The sequence below is a fragment of the Epinephelus fuscoguttatus genome, linkage group LG3, assembly GCF_011397635.1.
Source record: "Epinephelus fuscoguttatus linkage group LG3, E.fuscoguttatus.final_Chr_v1".
Taxonomy (NCBI): domain Eukaryota; kingdom Metazoa; phylum Chordata; class Actinopteri; order Perciformes; family Serranidae; genus Epinephelus; species Epinephelus fuscoguttatus.
The window spans coordinates 40686518-40703707 of record NC_064754.1 but is presented as its reverse complement, the minus strand read 5'-3'; the positions used below and the strand labels follow the sequence as shown (position 1 = coordinate 40703707).

General features: G+C 41.7%; 2 protein-coding genes across 2 annotated transcripts; one reads left to right on the top strand and one right to left on the bottom strand.

The window, feature by feature from the left end:
* Positions 1 to 63: 63 nt before the first annotated feature.
* On the bottom strand, positions 64 to 11193 carry LOC125886452 (zinc finger and BTB domain-containing protein 5). Its single transcript, XM_049572680.1, has 4 exons — positions 10703 to 11193; positions 7985 to 8198; positions 6537 to 7409; positions 64 to 5154 (listed from the first exon to the last, which is right to left on the bottom strand). Exons 2-4 carry the CDS (start codon positions 8192 to 8194, stop codon positions 3991 to 3993), a joined length of 2247 nt encoding a protein of 748 aa, XP_049428637.1. The 5' UTR covers positions 8195 to 8198; positions 10703 to 11193; the 3' UTR covers positions 64 to 3990.
* A 1271-nt stretch (positions 11194 to 12464) lies between these two features.
* On the top strand, positions 12465 to 17168 carry polr1e (RNA polymerase I subunit E). The gene is made up of 11 exons (XM_049572709.1): positions 12465 to 12555; positions 12796 to 12899; positions 13038 to 13114; positions 13208 to 13349; positions 13454 to 13598; positions 13792 to 13902; positions 14047 to 14143; positions 14236 to 14369; positions 14469 to 14550; positions 14991 to 15122; positions 16883 to 17168. Exons 1-11 carry the CDS (start codon positions 12480 to 12482, stop codon positions 17046 to 17048), a joined length of 1266 nt encoding a protein of 421 aa, XP_049428666.1. The 5' UTR covers positions 12465 to 12479; the 3' UTR covers positions 17049 to 17168.
* Positions 17169 to 17190: the final 22 nt, after the last annotated feature.

Below are 17190 nucleotides of genomic sequence, written 5' to 3'. Positions count from 1 at the left end.
AGTTCTTTTAGAACTTCAGTACTGATTCAGCTCATATTTCATAAAAATGTCGCAGCAACAAAGCAGAATTTCACTGTTTTTTTATTCAGTCTATACAACAACTGAACATACTGTACAGTCTTCATAGCCTTCAACAGTAAGAGACAAACACTTAGTCCTCTCATGGTTACACTATGTTAGGTATACAGAAAAAACACAGAGATACTTCAGATTTGGCATATCAACAAAGCCCGGCTTTTCAAGCTAGAGGGCATAAGGCAGTGACGTTCGTAATCAATTTAGGCCTTCTGTATATCGTAAAGGTTTGGCATTTCATACAGGGGAAATACGGTCAGTGCATTTTCAGAGATTCACATTAACTGTTTTCGCAACAGCTGTAGAAGACAGCACCTTGATAGTCCTCGACAGGGCACTGTGTGGAGGCCATTTTGGAGGACTGCTTCTCTCCTTCACCTCATCACCTCTACAACTCTGTACTTCTCAAGAGCATCTCCCTCTTTCCAGAATGTGGAGGAGGCTTAACGTGAGTGAGGAACACAGACAAGCAGATTTGAGATTTAGCCGTCAGTGATGATTTTAATTTCTGTGGCCAGGCTTCAACATCGCTACTGACTCCATGGTGTCAAGAATGACAGGGTCATTTAACAGTGAGTTAGCTCGTGTTTACAGGGAGAAGCATCCTACAAGGCAATTATTCTTCTGAAGTGAAAAGCCAAGATTATCCATTAATGTATGTGTCAAATAAAATGATTACAGGCTAACAGTGTCTTGACTCTACAGTACAATAAGGTGCCGACTAGAAATGGAAGCAATGACCGCGTGGTTCTCACTGACAGTGTAGATGACACGATACAGCAAGCAATAAAGTATACAAAAAGTCAAACATGTATTGTACTTTTTCATTTTGGTTCACTAAAACAGAACTCTACAACAATGCATGAACACTGATTTCAATTAACCATCTGTTTACCGATGAAGCTCTTATTTACAACACGCAGGGAGTCAGGCATCTGAGCCTGGATTGATGTAAAAATCCTTTATAGTATGCTATGCAAATTTGCAAATTTGGATTCCTTCGCAGCATGTCTGTGATGTTTTTCAATTTTATGTAAATCGTCAATTGAAACACAGTTGTCAAACTTACAGTACATGACAGAAAGTTACAGGTAGACATTAAAATACACTTACATATATAAAAAACTGCTAAAAAAAAATTAATATTTAAAAAAATGACAGGAGACCCTGTAAAATCTTTTCTGAATTTTCCCCCATGTGTATTTGCGGAATTGGAAATTGAGTGTTACTCCTGCCAGCAAATATGCTACAATCTTTAGCTTGCAAACTCATCCTGATGACAGTGTAAAGAAGGGGAAAACCCATAAGGGCTTGTACGGTTGGATAATTGCAATACAGCAATGTTTTTACATTTTCACATAGTTCGACATTCCAGTAAATGTATTAGTTATAAAAACAGGATGATCTGTCTAAGTGCTTTCGTAACAGATGCAACATTAGCTGTATAAAGAGACATGTATAAAGCACTGATATCAAGTACAGTAGCAAACATATACACAATGCTTAGTTCTTCAGGAGTTGTTTCGTCTCTCCTCCAAGAGAAAAATGATGAAACCAACCACAAATGTGCGATATTTACATTTCTAAAACACTTTTCAAACCGTGCTGAACCTCAGCAAACTGTCTGCTTCAGACGACTGTGCCTCTCAGCACAACTTCATTGCCCTTTTAATAAAACACACATATTGAACACACAGGAACACCAGCGACAAGGGAACCTGATGTCAGCACACTTGTTGACCACAGCTGAAATGATGTGGCCGTATCCAGTCAGTGACCAATAAGGAGGGAAAGTAGCTGAATGCCATATTTTATACAACTGGAGTTTCGCACATCATGAGACAAAATAAGGTGCATTTACAGCGCATGTTCCTGTGAAGATATCTGGGTATTAAAATGGCATTATAATGCAGTAGTATATCAATAGTACTTTTTTTAAAAAGAGCCTGCAAGGCCCATGAATGCAGATTTGTTTCCAGCTTTTAGTACAAAGATGGTGTAAGTTGAAACTTTTCTCTCCTTCATTGCTTGCCATAACAATGGGACTTAACATTAAGGTTAAAATAATGCTGCAGAGATGATTTTTTTTAATAGGCCAACCTGGACGTTGACATTGCCCTGGTTCCCTCAACACAAAGCAAATGGAATTTTCCACTGGATCTTGGATTACTGCAGAAAATAACCTCTGTGGCAAAACAAAAAAGATATTTGAATGATATTTGAATGTTTTGTTTAGCAAGATATTCTTCTGTATCCACCACGGCAAGGCTGTGAAGTCATTTTCATCATGACACACTGTGGTCTCATTGAGCCATTACTTTTTTAAGACACATAGAAGCTTCAAAATTCATGTGTTGGGTATTTACTAATGTATTTTATATTTGAAAGTCTCTTGAGCTTGTGTTAACCACAGACGATATTTCAGGCATCTAACCAAATACCAGTTTAAAAAGCCCATTTCCTTCTAGATGAGGAAACAGGAAGTGCAAAAAGTGCTGACTCATTTCCAGGTTTTAGGACTTATTCCTGCAGCACTTTGTAGCTCTACCTGGCAAGCCCAAATTTTGGGAAGAGGTTGATCACAGCAACTCAAAGTTTACCATTCCTCCAAAACTTGAACCTGTCAAACTACATGTATAAATGTTTGTAGTCACAGGAAGTGTGAAGGCTCCATCAGTGCAAAGTGACTCAGGGCTAGGGTTGTGGTCTAACACTGACCCTGACCCTTATTCTCAACTTTAACTGTGCTCAGAAACACTTCTGATCATGCTCGTCAAAGGTGCTTGGACTGAAAGGCAACTAGGGGTAAAAAATTTGACTTGACTCTGTCGCTGCGTATGCATGACTGCCCGTTATAACCTACTTAGAAATGTTGAACTTTTTTTTTTTTGGGGGGGGGGGCTAATGCCTGTCCTAGGCGACAATGTTTATCACTTCAAATTTCATCACTTCAGTCAATAAAAAAATCTGGTTTATATCACTTGTCCATTTTCACTGCATACCAACAGGGTCAAAAAAACAAGTACAACACTTGAGTCTCTGTCTGTTTCTCTGTTAGCAGAACTTGCAAAAAGTGACAGAATTCAGCATTACCTCAGCCCGCCTTACAGGACTGCATCTGACTCTACCCACCTTTCTGTAGGGTGGAGCATCAAGACCACACAACCACTTACAGACATTATATGTGGCACCCGAACTGCATCTGAATCAGTTAGTCCACAGTCTATATGTGCCCTTGCACAGAAAAAGACATAGTCAATACACAAGATTACGATGACTCAACAGTCTAATGTGGGATGCTGCTACATGTTTCACAGATGTGCGATGAAAACCCTACACATAAACACACTATTATACATGATATTTGTTCTAAATGTTGGTGCTGCTCAGCTGCCAGAGAGTGTTAGTATGTCAAATATGCTCCTGTAAGTATACCACTAACTACAGATGTTCAGCATCAAGGGATCACCTCACCAGATCTACATTTCACTGAACAAGAGAGCCCGTATGATGCCTTTTAAAAAGACACCATAGCCTACACTGGCTCGGATCTTATTATGCAAGGTTCATGAGATGCAAGGAAACTGGTATATCCTCATAATACACTCATGATTACAACGGGAGAGTATACAGTGTATATCTGTAGTTCTCTTTATGATGAATCCATAACAACGAATGTGGTAGCTTTGCATGTCAATAACTTCAGCCGAGTTAACAGTGTGGGTTTCTCCTGGAAAATAAGATGCATGATGAGAGATCCCTATCTTTGGTCTGTCATCAGGACAGAACAGCTGATCAGATCCTGCTGCTCTGTCACAACTTCAGAAAAATTTTTGACTTTAAATTCAGCCCATCACTGATTCCTAATGTATTCAATCTGTCACCCTGCTCCACTATGATGCGGTGACCTCAGGCCTACAGCAGAGCATTGGACATGTTACTGTTCTGCCAGCGCAAACAGGTGGTCTTGGAATGCTTGTACAGGTGGGAGGACTGGCTGAAGCGCTTTCCACACTTGAGACATGCGTAGGGTTTCTCTCCTGTGTGGACGCGGATGTGTTTCTTACAGTCGGTCAGGGTGAGGAAGGTTTTGCAGCAGATTTTACAGGCGTATTTCCGATCTCCCTCCACCACCAAGACGTTGTGCTCCGACAGAGCCTTCTTGCACTTGGACAGGACGTCTGCTGAAGCGCGGGTCAGCTGTGGGGGGAGGGAGGTGGGCCTGCTGTTGTTCATCTCAAATCCACCGCTCTTGTTTAGAAGCAGAGGATTTGACAGACTCGAGGAGGAGGAAGAGGCGGCATCCTGGAGAACACCACCTTCTTCTCCTCCCATGCCAGTGGTCATTTTTGGAGCGATACGTCTGTAACCTGGGTACCCAAGAGCAGCGGCAGTGGCTCCCCCTGCTCCTCGCGTTGGTCTCCCCATGGAGTGAAGCCCAAGACTGGAGCGCTGAAAGTCCAAACCAAAAGGATCTACCCCGCCACGCCCTCCGCCCCCACCTCCCCCATTTCCCCTAGGGTTCCCTAAACCATCATGGAGAGGGCGGAGGAATAGGGAATCAGCTTGTAGGTTGTCTCCAAAATTGTTGCGACTCTCGCTTCCGCGTGGGCTTGACTTCAGAAGAGAGGAAGAAGCAGAGCCAGATGGCCCAGCAGCTTCCTGTCTGAGCAGGAAGTGATGTCCAACTGAATCGCCAGTTGTTGTGTTGGGGAGGTCATCCTCTCCGGCAACCAACCCTGCCCCACTTCCGAAATCCTTCGGGCTGAGGAAGCTAGAAATAGTAAAACCAGGTTTGCCACCCAGTCCGCTACTACACCCAAAACCTCCTCCGACTCCGGCGCCTCCTCCCATGCTGCTCTTGAGGAGTAGCTGGGAGCTGGGCTGCAACAGGGAGTCGGAGCTGGGTTGGGGTTCAGAGGTGAAGCTGTGGTCACTGCTCTCTGGGCTCAGCTCTGCTTTCTCCTCCTCCTCCCGGCCTCCTGGCTCTGCTGGGTCGCTGCCTTCAGCCTGCGATGTCACATCACTGATTTCATCAGTCGGCTCCGGCGAACTGAGCGGCTCGCATTTCACCACCACCTATGTAAAGCAAAGATGGAGTTTCATCTCAGGCTAAAGGAGATTTAGACAATAGGTAAAGTAGAGCAGCATGATTTGCACGTGCATATGTGTTAAATACTTTTGTGACTGTCAGTTAGCCTCAACTTGTACAGACCAATATGTTCTTTAATAAAACATACAAGTGATTTAAGAAAATATTTCGCAAAACAGCTTCCAAATAGTGTTTGACTTAAATCCAAACACGATTTCTTTTTTGGTTGTAGAGGTTTTCATTATGATTTAAAGGGATACTTCAGATCTTTTGAAGAGGGGTAGTACTTATCCATAACCAGTATATTACCTATATTAGGTGGCAGCTGGCGCGTCCCCAGTTTAGAGAAGCAGGCAAGAGTATGGACATGGAAGTTTAACAACATACTGCTGTGGAGAAGTCGGCAACAAAACCTATTTTAGTTACCTAAAACGAGTCCCACCTACAAAAATCAATATCAGTTTAAGTGAACATGGTATTTAATATGTTTTCAATATGACAGGGATTTCTGGCATCATTTCAAGTACTGATTGTGAAAAATAAACCATTATAATAACCATTACCATAAAACAGCCAGTGGGAAAATACTTGCTTGATTTATGAATCATAATACATTAATCTAAATAAATGTGCAGTTTAAACATGTTACAAAATTAATACTCTGTTCACCATATCATCATCACGTCTCGCTGATTTATTGAGAGGTTTAAGGGCATTTTTATTTTAAGATTATATGGAGGAAAATTCTCACACTGTGACAGCTGCCTCAGGGTTTTGACATAAGCCTGTGTTGCACCCAACAGTGTGCCATAACCTACATTCAGCTGTACTATTACCCATCTCCTTGAATCACTTCATGTCAAACCTTTTCTGTTACAGTGCGGAGCTGCTGTGTTGACACATAATTGGCAACTACATTAATAGTATCATACAGCTGCCAGCTACCTATTATGTTCTAACTGTTTCATGTCCCATAATGTAAGTACTGACACCGCTCAGTTTGGTAGATTTTTGTTTATTTTCTGCTGATTTCCAACAGCAGGACTTAAATCTATGCAGTGTGTAAATCTTTGTTTTTAACTCTTGTGTGGCTTGTAGCCTTATGTATAGCAATTTATGGGCATACACTATGCTAATAATCAATTCTCACATATACACACCTGCTTACTAACGGATGGCATTAATCAGGTTAAAATAGGGGATTTATGAAAACAAGTTTGTGCAGTTAAGAGAGTTTGCTAAATTTAACTTGGAACACACGTACCTCACCAAAAAAATGAGACATTTACGATATAAAAAAATCTTGTTGCATGAGGCTTAATGAGAGTTACTGCGTCACCACAACAAAAACATGAAGCCATATCTTTACCTTCTGTTCCTGTTCTTCTGCCTCCTCCTCCTCTTCCCCAGATTTGATCTTCACCCCTGCTCTGTTGACCTGGTGTTCCTGGTGTTCCTGGTCTTCCATGTCCTCCTCCTTCCTCACCCCTCCCTGCATTCTCCCCAAGTCCTCCCCCTCACAATGTCCACTGTCTGACTGGCTGGGCATTTGAGGATCATCTTGGGACACCCCTACCAGGCCAGTGATTGCAGCATCCAATTTGGATTCATCTCCCATCTTGTGGGAGTCTGGGGAGAGCAGTGCTCCTTCTTCTCGCTCTGCGTTCACTGCTTCTTCTCCTAACAGCCCCAGGTTAGGGGCAGAGGGGCGCTGCCTCTGCCTGGGTCTCTCCTCTGACAGCCCTAAGGCCAAAGAGGGCTTACGCTTGTGGAAGCGTCGGATTGGGAAGGAGGCCCTCTGTTCGACCACTCTGCTGCCACCTCCATTTCCAACTCCGTCCTCCTCCATCCCGCCCAAAGCGGAGCTCACCAAGCTGAGCCCCAGCTGCTGTAGGAGGAAGGAGCGCTGCAACTTTGATGTGGCAGCGTTGGCTGCGAGGTTAGCATTAGCTGCTAGAGTAGGGTTCACTGTCAAATCTGCGACTTGTTGCTGCTGCTGCTGCTGCTGCTGCTGCCTGTGCCTCTGCTGCTCCAGCTGAGGGTGGTGATGGGTGGGTCTGTCGGATGAGGGGGACATAGGCAGGGTGCGCGTGGTCAGGTAGTGTTTGCAGGCCTTGACTACATTGTTGAGGTGCAGGTGTGAGGCTGCGAGGAGGATATCCATGACGTTGCTCTCCCCCAGCATCAGTGTTGAGGTGTACATCATGTCCACCAAAGCTGCAAACGCTTCAGCTGTCACCACCTGCAAGTTCACAGGAAGCTGATTGATCTTGCTGCCATGACTTAAAACAGTAGCATCACAGAGTTTCAAAGGGATAGTTCTGTTTTTTGAAGTGGGGCTGTATAGGGTACTTATTCATAGTCAGTGTACAACATACAGTAGTTGGCAGTTGGCAGCCACCCAGTTTGAAGAAACTGGCCAAAGTACTGACATGGAAGCTGAGCAATTTACTGCTGTGGACGGAGGCAGCAACAAAACATATTTTAGCCACCTAAAAATATCTCTAACAGTTTAAGTTTACGCTATATTGAGACTATTTTCACAGCTTTGCTTTTCTGTCAGGCAGCCAAATCCAATGGGGATGGCCGACTGACATCTAATGTATGTAATACACTGTCTATGGATAAGTACCTCAAACAACCCCACTTTAAAAGATTGGTACTTTATCTTTAAAATAAATAATTTTAACTGAAATACACTCTGCACTTATCATCTGAAGTTGAAGAGTCACTCCCTCCTTAACTCCCACTGTTGATAACCATCATTGAATATCATCATTCTTGCCCTCTTTTACACAATACTGTTAAGTTTCTCACCTCGCTGTCCAACTGGATCATGTTCATGCTTGCATCTCCCTCTGCGACTGTGAACAGGGCTCTGAAGTGGGTGCTGCAGGCTGCCAGCACCGAGCGGTGGGCCTTGAAGTGTCTGCTGCCCACCACGATGACGCAGTCCCACAGCTGACCGTGGACACGCTGATAGTTAAGCTGCTGGAAGATCTGCTCGAAGTGGCCCGGGAAATCCATGGCCCTAAAGACAGAGACAGGCAAAGGTTAGAGGTGGCTGAACAGGGAGAGAGAAAAAATCATACGTCGTAAAGCTGAAGCCATTAGTCAATGGACATAAGTTAGGCTGACTTAGGCCTAGTCTGCCGGAGGACCCCTCTATAATACACCGGGCCCCTTCTCTCCTTCTCTCTCTCTCTCTCTCTCTCTCGTATCCTATTACTGCATCTAGCTAACTCGGCCATTCTGGATGTCACTAACTCGGCTTCTTCTCCGGAGCCTTTGTGCTCCACTGTCTCTCAGATTAACTCATATCACAGCGGTGCCTGGACAGCGTGACGTGTGTGGTTGTGCTGCTGCCGTGGTCCCGCCAGATGCCTCCTGCTGCTGCTGCCATCATTAGTCATTAGTCACACTTCTTCTGTTATTATACACATATGATTATTGTCACACATGTATACTGCCAGGTATTAATACATACTTTCAACATATTGTACCATAGTAGCCAGAACTATAACTATAATATTATTACTTTCAACAATGTTGTTGTAAGATACTGTCATTACCTGCATCTCTCTCTCTCTCTCTCTCTCTCTCTCTCTCTCTGTGTCATATGGATTACTGTTAATTTATCATGTTGATCTGTTCTGTACGACATCTATTGCACGTCTGTCCGTCCTGGAAGAGGGATCCCTCCTCAGTTGCTCTTCCTGAGGTTTCTACCGTTTTTTTCCCCGTTAAAGGGGTTTTTTTGGGGAGTTTTTCCTTATCCGCTGTGAGGGTCTTAAGGACAGAGGGATGTCGTATGCTGTAAAGCCCTGTGAGGCAAATTGTGATTTGTGATATTGGGCTTTATAAATAAAATTGATTGATTGATTGATAACATTTATCCATAATTGTTTTGATATCTTTTAAGTCATTTGTAAATGGACAATGACAAACATCTTTAACACTCCAAAGCTGAGTCAAGGAATCGCTGTGAAGATGGCCATGCTGGTTCTCCCTCGCCAAAATTTAGCCTCTCACCTGAGGATATCTGAATGAAAATCAAGTCGACCCTTTACAGATATGTCCACTGTATGCTAATCCCATGCAGTTTAGGGCAAAAACCATGCAGCTCTTTGCATGCAGTATAGATGTGTTATTTTGGCCTAATGTATTTGAATATGTCTGCATACTGGGGTCCATAAACAGTCTCAGAAATGCATAAATTGGGTATGACTAAATAGCTGAGACCCTTGTGGATTTAGTAAGCCCAAATTTATTCATATATAACCATGTTAGCCCCCACAGCAGCTATTTCATTATAGTGAGATTATTATAGTGACCTCTAGGATAATCACAGCTTCATTAAGCTGTATAGCCACAAACTAGAGATATTGAGCATTCACAGGATAGATGGCTTTCATAGGTATATCAACAATAAGGGGGTGTACCAGCAGTTTCCCAGAATATAAGTGCTTACCATCTCCTTGGAGAAAAAAAATGCAAATCTTACAGAAATCTCCAAATATCAACAGTTTTTGATACCAAATCACAGCATGGATTTTTCCTCTGGTGTTCCTCAGGGTCTTGGTGTGTTAATGCGATACTTTGGGTGGATTTTGACCATTTTTATCAACTCTCAAGTGGTCAAATATGGTTAAATACAGCAACAAATTTGTGTAACAAATGGTATCAACCCAAAAATTGCTCTAACAATTTATGAGACGTAAATGAGCATGGGAATACTTCCATCATAATGTTCTAAGCCCCTATACACTCTAAACTTTCAACCTTTGAAAAAGCACCTATATAATGTTTACTACAGAGTTAGGACTAGAACAACCTGACACACAGTGCTACGCTGCATCTCAAACTAATCTTCAGGTCCCCAGCTTTCAGATGATGTATACTAAAGATCCCCTGCCCCCCCACTAAAAGACAAAAATGTGTCTATGGTGGGTCTCACAGGGTTAATCCTCGGATTAACTGACTAACGAAAACATGATTTACAGAGTGCACAAATGATGGAAGCCTAAAGAACAGTATGTGCAGTATAGATGGAAGTACATGTGGGTTTTGAGGAAGGTTTTACACAGATACAGAGGGTTTATATGCCAGTTTTGTTGGAGAAGATGTTGATAATGTTATTTGGGTACTATTACAAAATAACTAAACCGAGGCATTATTCTGGGGTCCGACAGATTAAGATGGCCTTCAACAAATTCCAGTGAGATTATTAAACAATGGGGACACAAAGCTATGTTTTACAGTTGGTTAAATTCCTTGCCGTTGTTATTTAATATGCTGTGAAATAACTCACACTTTAGTCAGTCCAACTATTTGCTGTTAGCGTTACTAGCGCATTGATCACACAGTAAGTTAGCTACAGGGGATAGCGTGCAGCGTCAGATGGGATGGATGTAGCTAACAAGTCCAGTTTGGCTAACACATGACCAGTTAGCTAGTTAAAGTAACTAGCTACGTTACCATAGCATTCTATTGTTATGACGGTAAGATAAGGGAGCTAGTATTAACTAGCATTACCTTGAATTTCCCGAAGCGCAGGTGACAAGAGGCAGAAACAAGAGGCCCTGACCACAGACTGACAAGGCTAAAGTTAGCTGGCTGCTGACCAGCAAATTAACGTAGCTACAACAGATACGGTAGCATACGGTCAGCTGTCCGCACCGCTCGTTTATATCGAAGTAGCTTTTTCCCCCATTAAATGTAACAAAAGCTGGCTAACATTTCTCCTGCTACATCCCACACGTCCCCTGCGGTCCCACTACCTGACACTTTGCTCGCATTGAATGGTTTTTCTGTGGGGGCGAGAGCTGCCACTGATGTGCGACTCGCGGTGACCGTTTGTCTCGAGTAGCTGTCTATCAGGGTCACCCCCCAGTCACCGTCAGCTAAACAACTACCGTCAATAAAGCATACAACGAGTGCCAGTCGTTATCCGGGTCCGATACGCTTGTTATAATCTGCAATCATTGATTACACTCAGACGGGTTTTCCCAACCAGACTCACAGGGTGGCGCTGTGCTTCACTTCCATACCCGTGACCTCGCCGAGGTGAAGGGTTGCAGTTACACGTTTCACCACAGGGTGTCGCTGTTGCAGCTTCAGAGCCAAAGATTATAGCGCGTGTTCACCCTCTGAGTTCACCCTGAGGAAAAACACTCTACTCTCTTCCCATGTGGGTTAAGCATTTATTTTATAATTGATCAACTACGTTTAAGACGGAATTTATTGTCCTCTTCCTTACATTAGTCTATAATATCAGTCTATATTAATGCACATCTTAATAGGGACCAATTCATTGTATTTTTTTCCCAGTTCTTTATTCATGTTTCTTTATGCAGCAAAACACTAAAGCAAATTCTTTGTATGTGAAAATAAACCAGATTTTGATTAAAGGCAATTTCACATAGGCCTACACAAAATAAATGTTTGAAGACTTCCCTCATATAAATATATATGATATGTAGATTATTGCAGACTAAAAACAAACAACAAAGTATGTACATAATTGTGTTCAGAGTTTTTGTTTAATTTGTTGTCTGGTAAATCTGCTGAATAATAGGATTCTATTCATTTGTTTACCCCGTTCACCTTAAGGTGCGTCCCCTAAACATTTACAATAATGCAGTTTCCATTCTGTGTCTTCTTCTCCTTATTATTATCATATTACTTTTGTTTATTTACTATATTTTACATGATTTGGAATACGGCTTGTATGTAATACATGTTGATCTAGCTGCTGAATTATGTTTGTGGATACATTTCAATAAAAAAACAGCTTTAGTATGAATACTAGCATTTGTATCATGAATCATAATGCAATGGCAATTACAAAGAGATCAAAGAAAATCAAATAACATAAATTATATTAGAGTTCATATAACAACAGTAAGGTGATAAGGTTTATTTAGTTGTCATTTTACAACACATGGTTGCATAATGAAATGTAAGTTAAAGCCCCTTGATCCTAAACACACATATACAAACACACCTATATAAAATATTTAAATTGAATAGAATTAAATGAAATAAAATAAAACAATACGGTTACTTATATACAAATCCTCATTGACTTATGATGTACAACTGTCTAAAAATATAGCACTCATGGTATTAATGTACATAAGTTAGCACTGAGGAACACATTCCGTATCGGTTTTCAATGAGTCATTGTATCTTGGCCTGAACGAGACTCTTGGCGAACACGGAAGTACAAAGGGGTGAAGCGAACACGGAAGTACAAAGGAGTGAAGCGAACACGGAAGTACAGAGGAGTGAAGCCTCTTGCGTCAAACTCATGACAACAACCATGGCTGCCTCCTGTTCGTTGGTGTGTTGTGAACAGGACAGGGAGTCCGACAAAGCAGTTATAGGTGACTGTCTCACATTTGTTGGCTATGAAAACCTTTTAGAAAAATATTTTCATTGTATTTGTGTCAGGAAAATTTAGGTCGTGCTCAGTTTCTCTATTTTAAACACTTGTTTGCACGGCACACGTGGGTGCTAGCAACAGAGCTAGCTGTTCAGTGTTGTGCCTGACGTTAAATATCTCAAGAGGGGAAACAGCGTGAGTATAACGTTATTCATGACTTTGGTTTATCTTTTTTTCACAGTCCGCTTCTCAAACGGCAGCGTGAAAAATGCAGGCAAACTGGACATAACCATGTACAAGAACACAGATGAGAGTAACCCCAGAAAGAAGAGCAGACGGATAATGGTAAGAAAGATAGCGGACTGCATTCATCCTCAGCACTATGTATTGTCACTGTATCTTACATTCAGAAGACTCTTTCAGGTTGTGCAGCTCTACTTGAAGCTCTTTGATGACTGCTTTGCTTCTGTTTTGTCTGTCCAGGTTGCTGAAACAAACAGACTGTCCTATGTTGGGAATAATTTTGGAGCGGGGTCCATGAGATGCAACAGCCTTTGCAAGTAGGTTTAAATAGCTTCTTTTTAGATGTGTGACTTCAGCACAACTGCCACCGTGGAGAGAAGTATTGAGTGTGATGTTTGGTATCTGTTCAGATATTATGTCGGAGTGCTGAACAAACAGACAATGCAAATGGAGGTGCACAGTGCTCAGATCTTCAACATGCAGCCTGCTATACCAGGAGAGACAACAGAGGCTGCGAAGCCCCAGGACACTACTCAGACTTACAGAGAGAAGGTACGATGATTTGATCTGGCCTGTTTTCCTCATCACAAGACAAAAATGGGCTCAGATAAGAATGAAGTTGGCACTAATGTCTTACTGTAACATTTTGTTTTTAGGTTGACTCATTGATTGAGGCGTTTGGCACCAACAAACAGAAGAGAGCTCTGAGCTCCCGCAGGCTGAATCAGGTGGGCAGTGATACCCTGCATCAAGCAGTGGCTAAGGCTGCCACCAACGTGATCGACCAGAAGGGTCTGGAAGGTAAGCTACATGCAGTTATGGAGACTGGAGTCAGTGGTGAATGTCTGCCAGGGGCGTAAAGTGGGGGGCCAGTGTCCCCTTCCCTACTTTCGACGCACTTGCTCAGACAATACCTATCTTTGAATTCAGCCTCTACAGAGTACTGTTCTTTTGTCAATTTGTTTATCATATTTGTCTTGTCTTTTCCCCTCAGCTCTACAACAGGAAGTGGCTGAGACAGAGGCCCAGGGAGACCTGGCTCTTCATCTGCCTCCCTGCAATGCAAACGCTGACAAACCTGAGAACGTCTACCTATTTGACGATCGTATCCTTCATTTTGTGTGTGTGTGTGTTTTTGTTAAAAATGGGATGCGAAAACTGTAGATGGCGGAACAGATAATGTAGTTGGAGGTGTAAGGTTGCAGCAGAGTAGTTTTTTCATATCTCCATCCTTAATTAATATCCACAGTCCTGAGTCCTGTGGAGTTTGGGGCTTTGGAACAGGCTGGCTCCAAGATGGCTGCACTCACCTCTGAGGAGCTGCAGAAGATGAGAGATGATGGAGGGTAGGGTGATAAAGGGCTCGTGCTCACTGAGACATTTACATTTTGTGTCTTTGCATTCTCACTTTTATTTCTACTTTTCCTTTTTATGTAAGGTGCTTGTGTGTTGTAAAGCTCCTGGAGAACATGCCAACTGCCGTGGAAGAAGCCAGAGATAAAACAGCACGCTGTGCCTTTTACCTTTCTATGCTCCTCAAACTGGCACGGCAGAAGAACATCACCCGCAAGTGTAAGTCATGTTGTTTGCCTTCATCATAAATTTATTAAAAATGTTCCTACAGACATCTCTGCAGCACAGACTCATTGCGACTTATGTTTCCATGTACAGTTGGGCAGGAGGAAGGCTGTCCTCGCATCATTCAGAGCAAACTGCTCAAAACATTCACCATGGAGACTTTTAACAATGGCAGGTATGATGGAACTTTTGCATGTTTTTTAATCTAATAAAGTATCTGCAGGGACAGCATCAGCTTTTATATAGTAAGCGTCATGTGGACATGTAATACATAACCACTAGGATGTGCCTTGAATTTAATTTGTTTGAGTGAAATTTGCAACTTACTTATTTAAAATCCATTGAAATCACTGTTCACTTTCCATGCCACATCTCAGATTACTATGAACAAAAATAGCTATACATTTGTCTCTTACACTGTTTTGCACCACTTTAACACCTGGATATATTTGTTTTCTACAAACACACTGTACACATACTGTAGGTTTACCAATATATTTGCGTGTATTTGTTGCACAGATTTTATTAAAAATACATTTTCTCTGGATTGGCTTCTCAGTCTTTCATATAAATGCACAGAAATGTCACTTTATCACCTTCACCTTGTCCTTTTAGGGTCCAGAACATGGTGTCAGCATCAATGCGTGCCAAATTAGCAGCTTACTCTCTGGCTCTGCTGTTGCATATGAGTCACATGACTGCTGACCTCACATTACTGCACCGTGACCTGGGAATCACTGAGGCCAGGTAAGATAAAAAAGGCCAAGTCTGCATTTACTTTTGTAAATTTATGCATGTGCATTGTTTCTTAAATGTGTATCAAATTGTGTTGCAGTATGTTTATACTTCACCTGCACAGTGACCACTTGTATATCAGTTACTCGCTGTGTGTTACTGTGAATTTGTTGAGGAAAACTTTTTTTTTTCACGTCCTTCCACGTCAAACGGAGAATCCAAAAAGGTGAACAATTTTCATAAATTAAGTTAATGGGAACCATGTATAACTATAGTAAAACTATATTGAAACATCTGTTTACAAACTCCCACACGACTCTTGCAGTGTAATCCAAGTCTCATTTATCCAGTCATATGCTTAGCACTTCCCGAACAAATGCATTTTCACTATACATTACTATTTAAAACACATCAGTACAAACAATCTTATGCATGGCAGAGTAGCGTACCTGGACACATGTGCTGTTCGTAGGTGGAAGTGTTTTATATTGTAAGATTTTAATGAAAATTCATGGGTTTTGGAAGTTCTGACCACACAACTGGATAAACGAGACCTGGATTTCACTGCACAAGTTGTGTAAGAATTTATAAGCTGATGTTTTGATATAGTGTTGTTGTTGTTAAACATGGTTAACTTCAGTTCATGAAAGATGTTTACCTTTTTTTGGATTCTCTGTTCACTGTGGTGGCGTGTAAATAAAACAAAGTTGTCTTCACAAAGTCACCATAACAGGATGAGTAATTTACATACAAATGGCCGTTTTGGGTTTAAGTATTCTTTTAATAAACACAATGTTAGTGCTAAATCAGTGATTCTCAACCCAGGGTCCGGGAACCCCCAGGGATCCTTGAGGGAGTTTCAGGGGATTCCTAGAAAATGGGGAATAGTTTATTTTCACTATATTTAATTCACTATAGAAGTGAGCCCAATGTGACCAAGAGTTATCATAAGAGTAACTACTCTGATCATGGGTTTCACTTCCTCCATGGTTATCTTCCTCAACTTAAGTGCAAAGAGCAAAAACAAGCTTTCTAGGATTGTCAGTGTTGCAGGGAAAGTGATTGGCAAGTCACAGAAACAACTCAGCAATATATTTGACAGAAACATACATATAATTGTCCATGCCTCACATCCATTACACTCCAGTCGCAACATATATAGGAAATTCTTTATTCCCTATGCCATACAGGCGATGAACACAGACTGACTGTCAGGGAACACTACTGTTTTATAAGCTGTGCTCTTGTTTACTATTTATACAACTTATTGCTCTTATCTGCCTATTTATACTGTTGTAGCATATATATTGTAAAATTGTAAGCTTTTAATCATGTATTGTGTTGTGTTAAGGGAAGCAAAATATAAATTTCCAATGAGGTGGACAATAAAGTTATGTATCTGTCTTTCTGTAGCACACAATTGTAAAATTTCGTTCTGAAATACATCTAACAACCCAGATCCAAAAGAGTCTTATCTAATGGGGTTCTGTTACCTAGTGTGTATCAAGTAGGGGTCCTTGACATGAAAAAAGGTTGAAAGTCACTGGTTTAGTAACAGTGGAAGACTATTTGTTATGGTCCATGGTCTTGACTCAGCTGCATGTATTTATGTAAAAAAAGATTTGCTTTCTTTCTGCTTGTGGTCATTCATCACATTTTGAGCTGACACATGATCACACCGCATAAAACTGCCACTTTCAATATGTGGTTTAGTAGAGGAAGTCAAGTATAAATGTCACTGAAGTGACTGATCTTTCTGTGTCTTCCTACAGGATGACTGAAGTAGCAAAGTCAATGGGCCTGACCCTAATTAAACCATACAGAGGAAAGACTGAGGAGGCTGGACTGCAGGACACAAACCGGCAGGCCTCTCTTGTTCTACCTCTGGTCAAATATGATCAGTTCACGGAGCGACGAAAACGCAGGAAAATGCACTGAAGATCAGGATGAGAAAAGACAGTAATTGGATAGAGAGTAAGGACTATAAGAATTAGAAATGCAACAAACAAGAGCTGTTTATGAATGCATTTTGTAGACAAATAAAGTGGTGGACTTTGACTTGTACATGATATCATTTTTA